Here is an 18,022-nt window from a genome sequence, read left to right as displayed (position 1 = left end):
GCTTCCCTTGGCATCCATTAATACATGCCACTGGTTGTGTTACTGGAATTTACATACAGTTGAAGTCGGAAGTGTACATACACATTAGCCAAATACATTTAAACTCAGTTTTTCACAATTCCTGACATTTAATCCTAGTAAAAATTCCCTGTCTTAGGTAGGATCAGCACTTTATTTTAAGAATGTGAAATGCCAGAATAATAGTAGAGAGAATGATTTATTTCAGCTTTTATTTCTTTCATCACATTTCCAGTGGGTCAGAAGTTTACATACACTCAATTAGTATTTGGTAGCATTGCCTTTAAATTGTTTAACTTGGGTCAAATGTTTCGGGTAGCCTACCACAAGCTTTCCACAATAAGTTGGGTGAATATTGGCCCATTCCTTCTGACAGAGCTGGTGTAACTGAGTCAGGTTTGTAGGCCTCCTTGCTCGCACACACTTTTTCAATTCTGCACACAAATGTTCTATAGGATTGTAGTCAGTGCTTTGTGATGGCCACTCCAATACCTTGACTTTGTTGTCCTTAAGCCATTTTGCCACAACTTTGGAAGTATGCTTGGGGTCATTGTCCATTTGGAAGACCCATTTGCAACCAAGCTTTAACTTCCTGACTGATGTCTTGAGATGTTGCTTCAATATATCCACATAATTTTCTTTCCTCATGATGCCATCTATTTTGTGAAGTGCACCAGTCCCACCTGCAGCAAAGCCCCCCCACAACATGATGCTGCCACCCCCGTGCTTCACGGTTGGGATGGTGTTCTTCGGCTTGCAAGCCTCCCCCTTTTTCCTCCAAACATATTTATGGTCAATATGGCCAAACACTTCTATATTTGTTTCATCAGACCAGAGGACATTTCTCCAAAAAGTACAATCTTTGTCCCCATGTGCAGTTACAAACTGTAGTCTGGCTTTTTTATGGCAGTTTTGGAGCAGTGGCTTCTTCCTTGCTGAGCGACCTTTCAGGTTATGTCGATATAGGACTCGTTTTACTGTGGATATAGATACCTTTGTACCTGTTTCCTCCAGCATCTTCACAAGGTCCTTTGCTGTCGTTCTGGGATTGATTTGCACTTTTCACACCAAAATACGTTCATCTCTAGGAGACAGAACGCATCTTCTTCCTGAGCGGTATGACGTCTGCGTGGTCCCATGGTGTTCATACTTGCGTACTACTGTTTGTACAGATGAACGTGGTACCTTCAGGCGTTTGGAATTTGCTTACGAAGGATGAACCAGACTTGTGGTGGTCTTCAGATTTTTTTCTGAGGTCTTGGCTGATTTCTTTTGATTTTCCCATGATGTCAAGCAAAGAGACACTGAGTTTGAAGGTAGGCCTTGAAATCCATCCACAGTTACACCTCCAATTGACTCAAATTATATCAATTAGCCTAACAGAAGCTTCTAAAGCCATGACATCATTTTCTGGAATTTTCCAAGCTGTTTAAAGGCACAGTCAACTTAGTGTATGTACATTTCTGACCCACTGGAATTGTAAACTATAAGTGAAATACTCTGTCTGTAAACAAAAATTACTTGTGTCATGCACAAAGTAGATTTCCTAACCGACTTGCCAAAACTATAGTTTGTTAACAAGAAATTTGTGGAGTGGTTGAAAAACTAGTTTTAATGACTCCAACCTAAGTGTATGTCGACTTCCGACTTCAACTGTATATGTGAATAAACCATGTGTTGTCTTTGATTGTCTATTGTGAGGCTCTGGAGTGATTCAACTTTAATCAGTAGGTGAGAGGGAATTGTGCTTATAAGGCCTAAACGATCTTCCCCCCTCTCTTATCCTTTGCACACCACGGCACCCCACCCCGCTGTGAATAAATATTAATGTCAGTAATGTATCAGGGAGGTGTGCGTGTCTTCACTACAACAGACCTCTACATCCCATCTCCACAGTAGGTCCCTGTGTGGGGACACAAACCTGAATCACCCTGGTGATTTGGCAGCTAAAACTGTGTATGTGTGTGCATGCAGTCATTCCATATTCTGATTAGTTTTTCGGGAGGACGATGGGGCCTCTCTCTCGCTCTCTCTCTTACTCCTCTGCATTCCTCTTATCTCTCACACACTCGCTCCATCTCCTTACTCTTTTATCTCTGTCTCCCGCTCCATCCTGTGAAGCCGACAGTTCCTTGGCATGCCTTGGTGTAGTTGTCTCATGCGAGACCCTTGTTTCCAGACATCCATCCTCTTCTCTTCTTACTCCTCCTTTCTCACTATATCCCTATATTTCTCTCGGGTGAGTTGGGCAGTGTTAGACTGGGAGGGAGGGATAGACTGGTATGGGGGCAGGGTTTTTCTCCAGCCAAGCAGCAACAGAACTGTTCTTGTCCTCTGTCTCTTCCCCTCTCTCTCTCTCCCCCTCTCTCTCCCCCTCTCCCTCCCTCTCTCTCTTTCTCTCTCTCTCTCCTCTGTCTCTCTCTCCCCCATCTCCTCTGTCTCTCTCCCCTCTCACTCACTCACTCACTCACTCACTCACTCACTCACTCACTCACTCACTCACTCACTCACTCACTCACTCACTCACTCACCACTCACTCCTTACACTACCCTTTTATTTTACTTGTCTTAACCAGGGTGTCAAAACTCTGTTACAGTACGGGAGTCCATATAGAAGCTAACATACTTTACCACTGAAAACTCAGCTACATTACTGGAGTCCATATAGAAGCTAACATACTTTACCACTGAAAACTCTGCTACATTACTGGAGTCCATATAGAAGCTAACATACTTTACCACTGAAAAGTTGGATTAAAGTTGCATAAATGTTGGTGAGCATTGCATTCACCCTGAGTAAAGTTGCCCAATAAATATATAATGCCTTTTAAATAAGTAATATTTCTCTCAAAAATATGCCTGGAAATGTTCAAGTCCTTCAAGATCAGTCCAAAAGTATGACTTTTATTTTTAAGTATGTCTGTGAATATTAATTAGATTTTAGAGTCTTTAGACAGAAAGAAAATTGTCCAATCACAATGTGGTGAATGAATGAACCAACCAATCATGTACCGTGACATTGCTGTGTGCATGCATCCTTATCTGCTGTTTGCACGTTGCTGTGTCGTGTTTACTTTTACAGATGTATTTTTTTTTTGCAAGTCAGTTAAGAGCAAATTATTATTTACAATGACGGCCTACTATGTGATATTATGGCATATTATGTGAAATGACTGGACCGCAATGTTAAAATTAGTAAACCGAGTGCCACTCTATAATTTTGCCGATAGTGGCAGATATATGGATCAAATACGTTGTCTTGTGGTCATAGGTCGTAGTTAGATGCTTACATACCTTTTATCTGTTGCCCAGATTCTGTATTCACAAAGTGTCTTAGAGTAGGAGCTCCGATCTAGGATGTGTGCTTGAGAGAGACATGTTGAACAAGAAGGATTACTCCTATTAATCATCTACAATAATATTAAGAACTTGATTATTAAAAACATATCATGGCACTTGTTCTTGGATTTCCAGGCTGCCCTCTAACTCTATCCTATTAAATGAGCATGTATTTACTGAGACAAACAAGAGATGGCCAAGTGTACTTCCATTATTAGTCCATTATGCTTGTGTGCTTTATATTCAAATGAGCCATGAACAATACAAGAATGTAAAACATAGAAACGGATATTAGTGTAATTACTGTGTAAAACGTGTTTTTATTCATCAACTTTTCAGACAAAAAAAAACGGAATAATCCAAACAGAAATGAAGGCATCGCAATAATTCAGTTCAGTTCAAACTTTATTGTCCCCAAATGGAAATGTGTTTTCAGGCGAGGTTCACATGATAAAAAATACACACCATAAACTGACAGCAACAACAATGGGTTGTCTTTCAGTTGAACATCAGGGGCATTTTAACAACATAATAACAAAATAACTCCATTATAGTTTAACTTATTGTTACTGTGTTTCTATGGTTTCAGTATAACTACGAGGGTAATGACATCAGTGACCTGCCCGTGGACCTATCGGTGGTGTGGAACGGCAACTTTGTCATCGACAACCCCTTCAACATCCAAGGTAAGCACTAGGCTTTAGCTCAGAGGGGTAAGCACTGTCTTGTTATACAGCAAATGGTTCGGTGAACCACACTCATATGATCTGAAGACTTGTGTTAGCTCCCCAAGCAAATGCCTGGGCTTTAGCTCAGAGTGTTAACACAGTCTTGTGATATGCCAGAAGAATTCTCTATCACTTATTGTCACTACTTGCCTGATGTGTCGTGGGAGCTTCACTTAACCAAGGCACTCTAGCCACATGAGTAAACGGCCACAGAGAGGGCAGTAGCATGGAGATTGAGTTTTATGCAAGCTACCACTGCATGTTAAATAATTTATAGTGTGACCAAAAAGGGCTAGGGAAAGCTAAGTCTGGAAGGGACATTCAGGCTTTGACGTGCTATATCGTTCAAATATACTTTCTAAATAGCTGGCTAAGTTTCTGCCATGGTAAAATACAACTGTGTGGATGGCAACTGTGTGGCTGGCAGGGGTATGTTGCATTTGAAACTACAGTGCCATACAGCCCTTGTGTACGATTTAGAAAGGCAGGAGTGCATACACACGTTACGCGCACGCACGCACACACATACATTTACACACAGCCTCAGGACTAGACAGTCACTTTACACTCTTGTGATGTCTTCACTTTTTTAAAGTCAATTACCGAGGCAGCAAGTAGATGTGTGTGTGTGTGTGTGTGTGTGTGTGCATGCCTTCATGTGTTTGTGCATTCAGAAAGTATTCAGACCCCTGGACTTTTTCCACATTTTGTTACGTTACAGCCTTATTCCAAAATTTTTTTTTCTTCCCCTGATCAATGTACACTCAATACCCCATAATGACAAAGCAAAATCAGGTTTTTATAAATGCAAATTTAAAAAACTGAAATATAACATTTACATAAGTATTCAGACCCTTTTCTCTGAAGTACGTTTGCAAGCGTTTACAGCCTCGAGTCTTCTTGGGTATGACGCTACAAGCTTGGCACACCTGTATTTGAGGAGTTTCTCCCATTCTTCTCTGCAGATCCTCTCGAGCTCTGTCAGATTGGATTGGGAGAGTCGCTGCACAGCTATTTTCAGGTCTCTCCAAAAATGTTCGATCGGGTTTAAGTCCGGGCTCTGGCTGGGCCACACAAGGACATTCAGAGACTTGTCTCGAAGCTACTCCTGCGTTGTCTTGGCAGTGTGCTTAGGGTCGTTGTCCTGTTCGAAGTTGAACACCAGTCTGAGGTCCTGAGTTCTCTGAAACAGGTTTTCATCAAGGATCTCTCTGTAACTTTCCCTCGATCCTGACTAGTCTCCCAGTCCTTGCCGCTGAAAAAACATCCCCCAGCATGATGCTGCCACCACCATGCTTCACCGTAGGGATGGTGCCAGGTTTCCTCCAGTCGTGACGCTTGGCATTCAGGCCAAAGAGTTCTATCTTGGTTTCATCAGACCAGAGAATCTTGTTTCTCATGGTCTGAGTCCTTTAGTGCCTTTTGTCGAATTCCAAGCAGGCTGTCATGTGCCTTTTACTGAGGAGTGGCTTCCGTCTGGCCACTCTACCATAAAGGCCTAATTGGTGGAGTGCTGCAGAGATGGTTGTCCTTCTTGAAGGTTCTCCCAGCTCCACAGTGGAACTCTGTCAGAGTGACCATCAGGTTCTGACCAAGGCCCTTCTCACCTGATTGCTCAGTTTGCCTGGGCAGCCAGCTCTAGGAAGAGTCTTGGTGGTTCCAAACTACTTCCATTTAAGAATGATGGATGCCACTGTGTTCTTGGGGATCTTCAATGCTGGAAAAAAGTTGTTGGTACCCTTCCCCAGATCTGTGCCTCAACACAATCTTGTCTTGGAGCTCTACGGACAATTCCTTCGACCTCACTGTTCGGTTTTTGCTCTGACATGCACTTTCAGCTGTGGGACTTTATATAGTCCGTTGTGTGCCTTTCCAAATCATGTCCAATCAATTGAATTTACCACAGGTGGACTCCAATCAAGTTGTAGAAACATCTCAAGGATGTTAAATGGAAACAGGATGCACCTGAGTCTCTTAGCAAAGAGTCTGAATACATATGTAAATAAGTTATTTCTGTTTTTATTTTTAATGCATTTGCAAATCATTCAAAAAAAATGTTTTCACTTTGTCATTATGAGGTATTGTGTGTAGATTGATAATATTTGTATTTTTTTAAGTCATATTAGAATAAGGATGTAACTTTAAAAATAAATTGAAAAAGGGAAGGGGTATGAGTAGTTTCTGAATACACTGTACGTGCGTGAGTTTAGCGCACCAATCCACAGACAGTGGATAGTGATTAAACACACAACTAGGGAGTAGTAAAAAAAAAAATGTTTTTCTTCCACGGATAATTACTAGTGAAGTTGTGTAGTCTTAATAACGCCAAGCATTTTGCTGTTGTTGTTGTCGCCATGGCAGCGGGGGGTTGTAAAGCAGGGGCTCCTGCTGTGATGCAAGATAGAAGATAACGTCACATTTAGGGAAATGTTTGCTAAAGCCTCTGCAGCCAAAGCCCACCACAATGCAGACCCAGACACAATTTACCAAAATGAGAAATAGACTTTTAGCTCAAGTAATTTGTCTGAGTAGTGAGTACAATGCATCTCAATATGGAGTATGGGTGGGGGTGGTGAGGAGTGGGTGAGTTTGGTAGTGTTAGACTGGTTGGGAGGGGGAGACTGGTATGGGGCAGGGTTTTTCTCCAGCCAAGCAGCAACAGAACTGGTCTTGTCCTCGGTCTCTCTCTCTCTCTCTCTCTCTCTCTCTCTCTCTCTCTCTCTCTCTCTCTCTCTCTCTCTCTCTCTCTCTCTCTCTCTCTTTTTTTCTCTTTCCCTTTCTCCCTTCTCTCATCCTCATTTTAACTAAGATAACCATCTAACGGTGCTCCCTCGCTTAATCCCTGATATGTAAATATAATTAAATCACTCATTTAGTATAATTTAATTGGCCCATGGTTGCTTTCAAGTTAAATCGTGACCAATGGGATTTGAGGGGCTGAAAACTATTCCTCTGTCAAATTCTTGCGGTCATTTGAAGTAGTGCTTCGCTTCAGTTCATATTCAGTGCATATAAAAATGTTTTATTCAAAGCTGTCCTCAAGGCAAAGGGTGGCTACTTTGAAGAATCTCAAATCTAAAATATATTTTGATTTGTTTAACACTTTTTTGGTTACTACATGATTCCATATGTGTAATTTCATAGTTTTGATGTCTTCACTATTATTCTACAATGTAGAAAATAGTGTGTGTGCACTACCGTTCAAAAGTTTGGGGTCACTTAGAAATGTCCTTGTTTTTTGAAAGAAAAGCACATTTTTGTCCATTAAAATAACATCGAATTGATCAGAAATACAGTGTAGAAGTTGTTAATGTTATAAATGACTATGTAGCAGGAAAATGCTGATTTGTAATGGAATATCTACATAGGCATACAGAGGCCCATTATCAGCAACCATCACTTGCACATTTTTGGGAATATTCAGAGGTGGAAATATATGCATATTAATACCATTTAAATTGAGATGTTTTTTGCATTGGATATATTTGCCTTATCAAATGGAGACAGAAACAGAAACATTTTACCTCATAATAAGTAGATATAATTGCAAATGATTAAATCCTTCCAATAGAAATAAAAACAATTTAGTTACGAATTTAACTTTAATGAAAAGAGTTGACTCTTCACATGGGAAGATTTCACTGAACAACAAAAGAAAGGGAATGTTGAATGATCTCCAATGAACCATCGCATCTCCCAAAAATATTTTCAACATACATCTGTAAAATGATTGACTAGAAACTAAAGCTTTGGTTGTCTTCCTCTCAGGCTTCCATGTCTTCTCCCTGGACCTCCTCAATGTCCACCTCTTGAACATCAGACTCTGAGGCCTCATTTTCACTGTCACTTTCCAACCTTGTTGAGGGTGGCTCGTTGTCAGGCTCCAAAAGCCAAAAATGTGCCCGGATGGTGACCAATTTTTCAACCCTTGTATTGGTCAGCCTGTTGCGTGCTTTGGTGTGTGTGTTCCCAAACAAGGACCAGTTTCGCTCTGAGGCGGCTGATGTTGGTGGGATTTGGTGGATGATGGAGGCAGCAGGGGAAAGAGCCTCAGATCCACAAAGTCCCTTCCAGCAGGTGGCTAATGAGATATGTTGGCACGACTGCCATATTGCATCGCCATCCCAAAGCCCTTGCTTGGAAGTGTACTTCACCAGACTGCCAAGAACCTTGCCCTCATCCAGGCCAAGGTGGCGAGACACGGTAGTGATGACACCATAGGCCTTGTTGATCTCTGCATCAGACAGGATGCTCTTGCCAGCATACTTGGGGTCCAACATGTACGCTGTGGCGTGTATGGGCTTCGGGCAGAAATCTTCATGCTTTTTGATGTATTTCAGAACTGCAGTTTCCTCTGCTTGGAACAACAGTGAAGTGGGCAGGGCAGTATGGAATTTTTCTTGTTACATCTGCAAGCAGTCTGAACATCAGACAGGATGGCATTGTCTTCCTCAATCCGTGCAATAGCTACTGCTATAGGTTTCAGGAGTTTCAGGCTGCTTACCACTAACATCCCAAAATACATCATCCAGGAGGATCCTCTTGATGGGGCTGTCCATATCGGCAAACTGTGATATGGCCATTTTTTGGAAAGACTCTTTCCCCTCCAGGAGACGGAGGGGTGTTGCTGGGCAGCTAAAAGGTGGTGCTCTTATTCTTCTCACTTTGCTTGATGAGGTAGATTGCTGCAATAACTTGATGACCCTTCACATACCTAACCATTTCCTTGGCTCTCTTGTAGAGTGTATCCATTGTTTTCAGTGCCATGATGTCCATGAGGAGCAGATTCAATGCATAAGCAGCACAGCCAATGGGTGTGATGTGAGGGTAGGACTCCTCCATTGACTCGTTCCTCCATTGAGTCAACAAAAACTTCCAAGCAGCCTTCATGTTCACAGCATTGTCTGTGACCAGTGCAAATATCTTCTGTGGTCCAAGGTCATTGATGACTGCCTTCAGCTCATCTGCAATGTAGAGACCGATGTGTCTGTTGTCCCTTGTGTCTGTGCTCTTGTAGAATACTGGTTGAGGGGTTGAGATGATGTAGTTAATTATTCCATGCCCACGAACATTCAACCACCCATCAGAGATGATTGCAATAATCTGCTTCTCTATGATTTGCTTGGCCTTCACTTGAACTCTGTTGAACTCGGCATCCAGCAAATGAGTAGATAAAGCATGTCTAGTTGGAGTGGTGTATGCTGGGCGAAGAACATTCAGAGATCTCTTCCAATACACATTGCCTGTGAGCATCAGAGGTGAACCAGTTGCATACACAGCTCGAGCAAGACATTCATCAGCTTTTCTCTGACTACGTTACTCCTTTGAGTCAAAAAAACTTCTGATTCCAGGAGGACCATGAGCTGATATCGATAAGGTGTCTGATTCATCATTTTCACCTCAAATAGAAGTAGAGGGACTATTGTCAGAGGTTGCTTGTTGTGACCGCTGAGGGAACTTTATGCACTTGGCCAGATGATTCTGCATCTTTGTTGTATTCTTCAAATATGATTTGGCACAGTATTTGCAAATGTACACAGCTTTTCCTTCTACATGAGCTGCATTTGTGGGTTCGATTACAGGCTCAAAATGGCCAGAAACAAAATACTTTCTTCTGAAACTCGTCAGTCTATTCTTGTTCTGAGAAATGAAGGCTATTCCATGTGAGAAATTGCCAAGAAACTGAGGATCTCATACCGAAACACCAGTCTCAACGTCAACAGTGAAGAGGCGACTCCAGTATGCTGGCCTTCTAGGTGGAGTTCTTCTGTCCAGTGTCTGTGTTATTTTGCCCGTCTTAATCTTTTCTTTTTATTGGCCAGTCTGAGATATGGCTTTTTCTTTGCAACTCTGCCTTGAAGGCCATCATCCTGGAGTCTCCTCTTCACTGTTGACGTTGAGATTGATGGTTGCTGATAATAGGCCTCTGTACGCCTATGTAGATTTTCCATAAAAAAATCAGCTGTTTCCAGGTACAATAGTCATTTACAACATTAACAATGTCTATACAGTATTTCTGAACAATGTCATGTTATTTTAATGGACAAAAAAATTATTTTCTTTCAAAAACAACGACACTTCTAAGTTACATCACATTTTGAATGGTAGTGTGTATTATAATTAATTTTTTCTCGTTCAAGCTTCGACCCCTTGTCATATAAACTCACATAAGACATGGATGAATGAATAGAATTGCAGGAAATGACCTTTTTAAAACAGCAACAACAAAAAATCTCTGCCCTATACAAAATGTGTAGAATTGCAGGAAATTAGCTTTAAAGCTGCAACATTTTATCTCTGCCAACACAAGGGGTGTGAACAGTTTGGGGTTGCATGGGTTGTGAGGTGGGGGTTTGTTACTTCGCTGAAAAATTACATTGTCCTTCTGGACCTTTGCCAGCTAGGAAATTTGTGTTACCGGACCTTGTCAAATAGTACTTGAGCACCCCTGATCTATAAATGTCATTGTATGCTGTAGCGTTAATATTTCCCTTCACTGAAACTAAGGGACCTTGCCCGAACCATGAAAAACAGCCCCAGACCATTATTGCTCATCCACCAAACTTTACAGTTGGCACTATCCATTGGGGTAGGTAGCGTTCTCCTGGTATCCGCCAAACCCAGATTCGTCTGTCGAACTGCTAGATGGTGAAGCCTCATTCATCACTCAAGAGAACGTGTTTCCACTGCTCCAGAGTACAATTGCAGTGAACTTTACCCCACTCCAGTCGACGCTCGGCATTGAGGTAATCTTAGGCTTGTGTGTAGCTGCTCGGTCATGGAAACCCATTTCAAGAAGCTCCCGACGAACAGTTATTGTGCTGACATTGCTTCCAGAGGCAGTTTGGAACTCGGTAGTGAGTGTTGCAACCGGGGTCAGACGATTTTTATGTGCTACCTGCTTCAGCACTCGGTGGTCACATTCTGTGAGTTTGTGTGGCCTACCACATCGCGGCTGAGCTGTTGTTGCTCCTTGACATTTCCACTTCACAATAACAGCACTTTGATGAACTGACTTGTTGGAAAGGTGGCATCCTATGACGATGCCACATTGAAAGTCACTGAGCTCTTCAGTAAGGCCATTCTACTGCCCATTTTTATCTATGGAGAATGCATGGATGTGTGCTCGATTTTATACACCTGTCAGCAACGGGTGTGGCTGAAATAGCTGAATCCACTAATTTAAAGCGGTGTCCACATACTTTTCTACATATAGTGTACACTGAGTGTACAAAACATTAGGAACACCTTCCTAATATTGAGTTGCAATGCCTTTTTCCCTCAGAAAGACCTCAATTCATTGCTTCCCACAGTTGTCAAGTTGGCTGGATGTCCTTTGGGTGGTAGACCTTTCTTTATACACACGAGAAACTGTTGAGCAAGAAAACCCCAGCAGTGTTGCAGTTCTTGACACACTGAACCGGTGTGCATGGTCCCCAACTGCCATACCCCGTTGAAAGGCACTTAAATATTTTGTAATGACAGTTCTCCCTCATTGGCACAGATACACAATCCATGTCTCAATTGTCTGAAGGCTTTGGGGGCTTCCGAGTGGCACATCGGTCTAAGGCACTGCATCTCAGTGCTAGAGGCGTCACTACAGACCCTGGTTCGATTCCAGGCTATATCACAACCGGACACACAACCGGACATGATTGAGAGTCCCATCGTCCCGGTTAGGGTTTGGCCGGGGTAGGCCGTCATTGTAAATAAGAATTTGTTCTTAACTGACTTGCCAAGTTAAATAAAATAAAGGCTTAAAAATCCTTCTTTAACCTGTCTCCTCCCCTTCATATACACTGATTGAAGTGAATTTAACAAGTGACATCAATAAGGGATCATAGCTTTCACCTGGATTCACCTGGTCAGTCTGTCATAAAAAGAGTAGGTGTTCCTAATGTTTTTACACTCAGTGTATATACTTTTCAAGTCTAAATGACTTGTGTGTGAATAGGGTTGGATGTGTCATTTCACGCTTTTAGCATGTTAACAAAAAACTCTCTCTCCCATTCTCCCTCTCCAACCCCCCACTCCCCTCTCTCCATCCCTCTTCCCTTTTTCTCCCCCTCCTCCCTCCCTCCAGCCCACCTGTACAAGTGCCCTGCTTTGAGGGACAGCTGTGGCATGTGTCTAAAGGCTGACCCCAGGTTTGAGTGTGGCTGGTGTGTCCAGGAGAAGAAGTGTTCTCTGAGGCAGGAGTGTGTCCCGCTGGAGAGTAGCTGGATGCATGCCACCACCGGCAACAGCCGCTGTGCCCACCCCAAGATCACCAAGGTACGGACGGGATGGGAAGGGTGATACTAGAGGGGGAATTTCTGTAGTAAGCTGAAGTGAGGTAGTTAAGTTTTCTACTGGAGTGAAGTTTCAAAGTGAATTTAGATGAGGTATTGGATTCATGTGGATGAGACTGGGACAGTAGGGCGGTAGAGGACATGGAGAGAACTAGACACAACAGAGACTGTATTGTCTCACAGATGGGAAGGACAGAGGAGGCAGTCTACGGGAGGGACATCACTGAGATGAGATGACTGATGAAGGGAAGCTGTGTGCGCATGTGTTTTTGTTTTACTATCATTGTGGGCAATGTTCCCGTGCGCAGTCTGCCGCACAGAATAAATATCAGCCCGCTCAGAGAAGCACGAGATTGAACTTCACTCAACTTTCTAGAGTTTTCCCCGTTAGTTAATTAACATTATCGTTTCCCTTTTACTGTTGTATTTGTGCTCGAATCAACGCAGTATTAGCCACTTTCAATGCAACATACCGAAACAAAACAAACTATGCAAGATATTTTGTTGTAGGCAGAACGCATTGGGAGTAGGATTATATTGCATGACTCAGCTCGTACTCATAACCAATCACATCTGCAGTAGGCCTATACTCTATGCAAATAGAACATTGCCATATATGGATCTGTGCCATTCACTTTGAACTGGACAGTTTTTACAGCATGAGCGGTCATGAATAGATGCGCTTGTTTTGAGATCAAAGCAAGAGTTGCATGTAGCCAAGTGTACACATTTAAGTGATAATGCCTGAGAAGCCGGTGTTTGGAGAATTCATTGGCATGGGTGTTGTTAGGCCCTCGACTTAATCTCGGGCCGGAAACCGAGCCAATATATCCTCCAAACACCGGCTTCCCGGGCATTATAATTTTTATACAACAGGTTACCAACATATTCAAATAATGACTGACATATTTTCATAAACAACTATTTTGATTTAGTTCCCGAGGGGCGCAGAGGTCTAAGTCACCGCATCTCAGCGCTAGAGGTGTCACTACAGACACCCTGGTTCAAATCCAGGCTGTATCACAACCGGCCGTGATTGGGAGTCTCATAGCGCGGTGCACAATTGGCCCAGTGTCATCAGGGTTTGGCCGGTGTAGGCCGTCATTGTAAATAAGAATTTGCTCTTAACTTACTTGCCTAGTGAAATAAAAATGTAAAAAAAATATTGGATACATTTTTTTTAATTGTATTTCATCCTTCCACAAGTTATAGTCCTGACACAAATCTAGGGTTGCTCCCCAAGCCGGTTGGTCATTCGTTCTATTGGTTTGTTCAAAATGTTCCATTGCCATGCTGCCTGGCAACGTTCTTATCCCTTGCTTGCTAGTTCGCCAACTACGGCTAACTTACAGTCACATCAAATAGTGCAGCCAGAATAACAGCAAAGTAGCCGTGTTTGCATTTGTTTAAGCTTTTTTCTTGTGACATTTATTACACTGTTGTTCAGCCAACACCACAGCTAACACAATAACTTCAAATTGAAGCTGGAAAGACTGCAAACTACAGTAGCTGCACTTCGTTTCATTTTACCTTTTTTCAATTGCCATTTGTTTTGTATATATCCATAAAAAGTATGCCAGTTGATTCATGATTTCGACTGGCTGAGAAACGCTGCCTGCCTATCTGTCTCGTCCTGACTCGTTCATTACTATGGGACAGCTGGAGATCGAATTTGAGTATTGAAACAATGTTGCAAATGTCGGAGAGACAGACAGCAAGGTATATACAAATCTCCGCTGTTGAAAACAACTAAATGTTAGTCTAAATAAATGTGAGAATGTCTAGATGCTTTTGTGGTGGAGATCAAGTTTATAACGTTCCTGGCTGGGCTGATGAGACAGAGAAAATAGGCATTTTAACGTCATAGATTGGAATGCGCTTTTAACCAGCATTCAGGATTAGACCCACCCGTTGTATATTTGTTTATATCCTTTGCTAGTTAGTGAATTATTAGCCAAGTTGGAGATCATTTGTAGTCAGCAATAGGGGAGTGATTGCTTCCTACAAGAGCACAAAACGTGTACATTTCTAGACATCTTTGAAAGACAAGTCAATGAAATGTATTTATAAAGCCCTTTTTACATCAGCAGAGTGCTATACAGAAACCCAGTCTAAAACCCCAAACAGCAAGCAATGTGGATGTAGAAGCACGGTGGCTAGGAAAAACTCCCTAGAAATGCAAGGAACCTAGTTAGAAATCTAGAGAGGAACCAGGCTCTGAGGGGTGGCCAGACCTCTTCTGGCTGTGTCGGGTGGAGATTATAAGAGTACATTGCCATTTAAGGGCAGATTGTTCTTCAGGATGTTCAAATGTTCATAGATGACCAGCAGGGTCAAATAATAATCACAGTGGTTGTAGAGGGTGCAACAGGTCAGTACCTCAGGAGTAAATGTCAGTTGGTTTTTCATAGCCGAGGTCGAGACAGCAGGTGTGTGAGAGAGAGAGAGAGAGAGAGAGAGAGAGTGAGTCGAAAACAGCAGGTCTGGGACAAGGTTGCACGTCCGGTGAACAGGTCAGGGTTCCCTAGTCGCAGGCAGAACAGTTGAAACTGGAGCAGCAGCACGACCAGGTGGACTGGGGACAGCCAGGAGTCATCAGGCCAGGTAGTCCTGAGGCATCGTCATAGGGCTCAGGTCCTCCGGGAGGGGAAGGAGAGAGGGAGAGAGAGAAAATTAGAGGGAGCATACTTAAATTCACACAGGACACCAGATAAAACAGGAGAATTACACCAGATGTAACAGACTGACCCTAGCCCCCAGCACATAGACTATTGCAGCATAGATACTGGAGACTGAGACAGGTGGATCGGGGGACACTGTGGCCCCATCCGACGATACCCCCAGACAGGACCAACAAGGCAGGATATAACCCCACCCACATTGCCAAAGCACAGCCTCCACACCACTAAATAGATATCAACAGACCACCCACTTACTACCCTTAGACAAGACTGAGTATAGCCCACAAAGATCTCCTCAACCACACAAGCCCGAGGGGGCGCAAAACCGGACGGGAAGATCATGTCAGTGACTTAACCCACTCAAGTGACACACCCCTCCTAGGGACGGCATGGAAGAGTGCTAGTAAGCCAGTGACTCAGCCCCCGTAATAGGGTCAGAGGCAGAGAATCCCAGAGAGGGGAGCTGGCCAGGCAGAGACAGCAAGGGCAGTTCATTGCTCCAAGTCAGGTAAATCATTTTGGGGTTTTTTGTCTTAAAGGGGCAGAGTTGTATTTTGAGGCAGTTAGCCAATTGGCAGATGATAGCATAATTTGTCTAATTCTCTGTAATAATGGTATGGGAATAACAATGCATTTTTTAAAATATAAAGTGGTTTCTTGCATCAAACAACACAAGAACATTTTCAGTCACCTCCTTGTCTGAAGGACAAGTGGATAAACAGGATAATGTTAAACCCTGCATGGAATGTAGGCCTACATTGAACACCACACATTGGCTGCTACTGTAGACTGAATGATAGGACAGCTAATTCCATGTTAAAATGTTATGTGATCAATTTCCTCCATTGTTTTTTATGGTGGGCCACTCTGGTAGGCTTACATTATGATCAACTAGCCACAGAGCCTAGTTGACCACTGTCTGAAACTGTAACTTAAAGCGGTTACAGCCTCAGTGTTCACAGTAACACGCACTGGAAGTTGCACAGAATTTAAACAATGTTCAAGTTTGAGCTCAGTAGACCAGAAATGTCAGCTTTTATTTCAGCTCATGAAGCATGGGGCCAACACTTTACATGTTGCGTTTATATTTTTGTTCAGTGTACTCAAGTGTTTCCTTTATTTTGGCAGTTACCTGGTGTTTTTTTTTCTCTCTCTCTCCCTCCCTCCCTTTCTAATCCTTTTCTCCCTCTTTCTAATTGTCACACTGAGATGGAGAATATACAGTTTTTCATAAATTACATTTATATCTGCTTTTTCATTTCAGTTTTCTACTACCTCCTTACTGAAATGTGTGAGCTAGTTCACTGCGGGGGGTGAAGGATCACGTCTCCTTTGCATTTCACTTCATTTCCTGTTTGACACAAGCCTCCTCAGTTTCTGAATGCTTAATGGAGATATTGGAATAATTGGGGCACTGGCACACAGATAGATCCGCTAGCTAATGCTCCCTCAGTCACTCATGCTGCACTTATCTCTTTGAAACAAGCGCACAAAGGAAATTGGGTTGTGTGTGTGTGGGTTGGAGGGAAGTGTGTGTGTGTGGGTTGGAGGGAAGTGTCTGTGTGTGTGGGGGGGGGTGATCTAAGGAGTGGGGCTAAAGCTTGGCCTGAGGGCAAGATGTTGGTGGCACAAACAGAACACGGTAAAAAAGCAGACACAGTATAAGAGCTTAAAATATAGAGGGTTTGGAAAGCAAGAAACCAAGTGAAAAGAGAGAGTGTCTTAACAGTGAGACACAAGGGAAAAAACAAATTAGCATCCACCTAATACTATCACAATGTTACCTCGATGTTGCTACAACATTGCCATATTATTTTCCTCTGACATTAACATTACGGGAACATTGGACAGTGGACAAACTGAAAACCTCTCATCTTTCCTTGAAAATATCCATCTGGGTTGTTCCCTTTTGGGTAGTGTAACATTTCACATTTTAACATTCTTTCATAGAGAGCACTTGTTAAACTTAAAAATAATAAAACCATGTTTTCCCATCTCAAGAGATTAAATTCAAAACTGTCTATATGTCACGTTCTGACCATAGAAAGCTTTTATTTTCTATGGTAGAGTAGGTCAGGGCGTCACAGGGTTTTTTGTCTAGTTTATTTATTTCTATGTTGGGTCTAGTTTCTGTATTTCTATGTGGGGTTCTAGTTTCTGTATTTCTATGTTTGGGTTTTTTGGGATGATCTCCAATTAGAGGCAGCTGGTCATCGTTGTCTCTAATTGGGGATCATAATTAAGCTGTTGGTTTTCCCACTAGGTTTTGTGGGAGATTATTTTTGAGTAAGTGTATGTTGCACCTCTTCGTCACGGTTTGTTGTTTTGTTTATGAGTTTATTTGTATGTCTTGCATAGTTTCACAGTTAAAATAAAATGATACACACGCTGCGCCTTGGTCCCATTCTTCAGACAGCTGTGACACTATAGTAAGTGCCAAATTAAGTAACCGTGTTGACCGTAACAGTAAATCCCCATGTGGCTGGAGTAATGGGAGCTTCTTGTGTGTAACAGGGAGGGGCAATTGAATTGAAGTTTCAAACTTTTTTAAACATTTTAATTTTTGCTTGTCAATCTATGGGTTGGTGTGTTTTGCTCGACCCATTCAGTTTTCCACCAGAAAATGGCCAAAAAGAGTAGAACCAGCTCACCTGCTTTTACACTATGATTTTACTATTAGATGTTCAATGTTTCTTTTGAAACAAATATTTAAAAAGGAATATTTTCACCATATTAAAACAAGAGTTCATTTTACAAAACACGGTTGACTTTAAAATGAGGGACAGGTTTTTTCTTTCTTACCTTAAAATGAGTCACTAATTAATGAATGAAATAACAATCAAAAATTACTTTGTCAAAGCAACAATATAACTAGGGCTTTATATCATGGTGAAAACATGGAGACGCTTTGTGGGTTAAAGTCTTCCTAGAAGTCACAGAGGGACAGGGATTCAAGGCATGGAGA

At 42.3% G+C, this 18,022-nt stretch overlaps 1 protein-coding gene across 4 annotated transcripts in view; it reads left to right on the top strand.

The window, feature by feature from the left end:
- The window catches only part of LOC106583586 (plexin-A1), a 371,415-nt gene that overhangs the window by 263,909 nt on the left and 89,484 nt on the right, over nt 1-18,022 (top strand). For all 4 annotated transcript variants that reach the window (XM_014167946.2, XM_014167944.2, XM_014167947.2 and 1 more), the window contains exons 11-12: nt 3,947-4,043; nt 12,169-12,359. In XM_014167946.2, the coding sequence (XP_014023421.1) occupies nt 3,947-4,043; nt 12,169-12,359 (288 nt within the window). The remainder of the gene's footprint in view (nt 1-3,946; nt 4,044-12,168; nt 12,360-18,022) is intronic.

The sequence above is a fragment of the Salmo salar genome, chromosome ssa22 (assembly GCF_905237065.1).
Source record: "Salmo salar chromosome ssa22, Ssal_v3.1, whole genome shotgun sequence".
Taxonomy (NCBI): Eukaryota; Metazoa; Chordata; class Actinopteri; order Salmoniformes; family Salmonidae; genus Salmo; species Salmo salar.
Note: the sequence above shows the minus strand (reverse complement) of the source record. Positions and strands in the feature narration are given on the sequence as shown.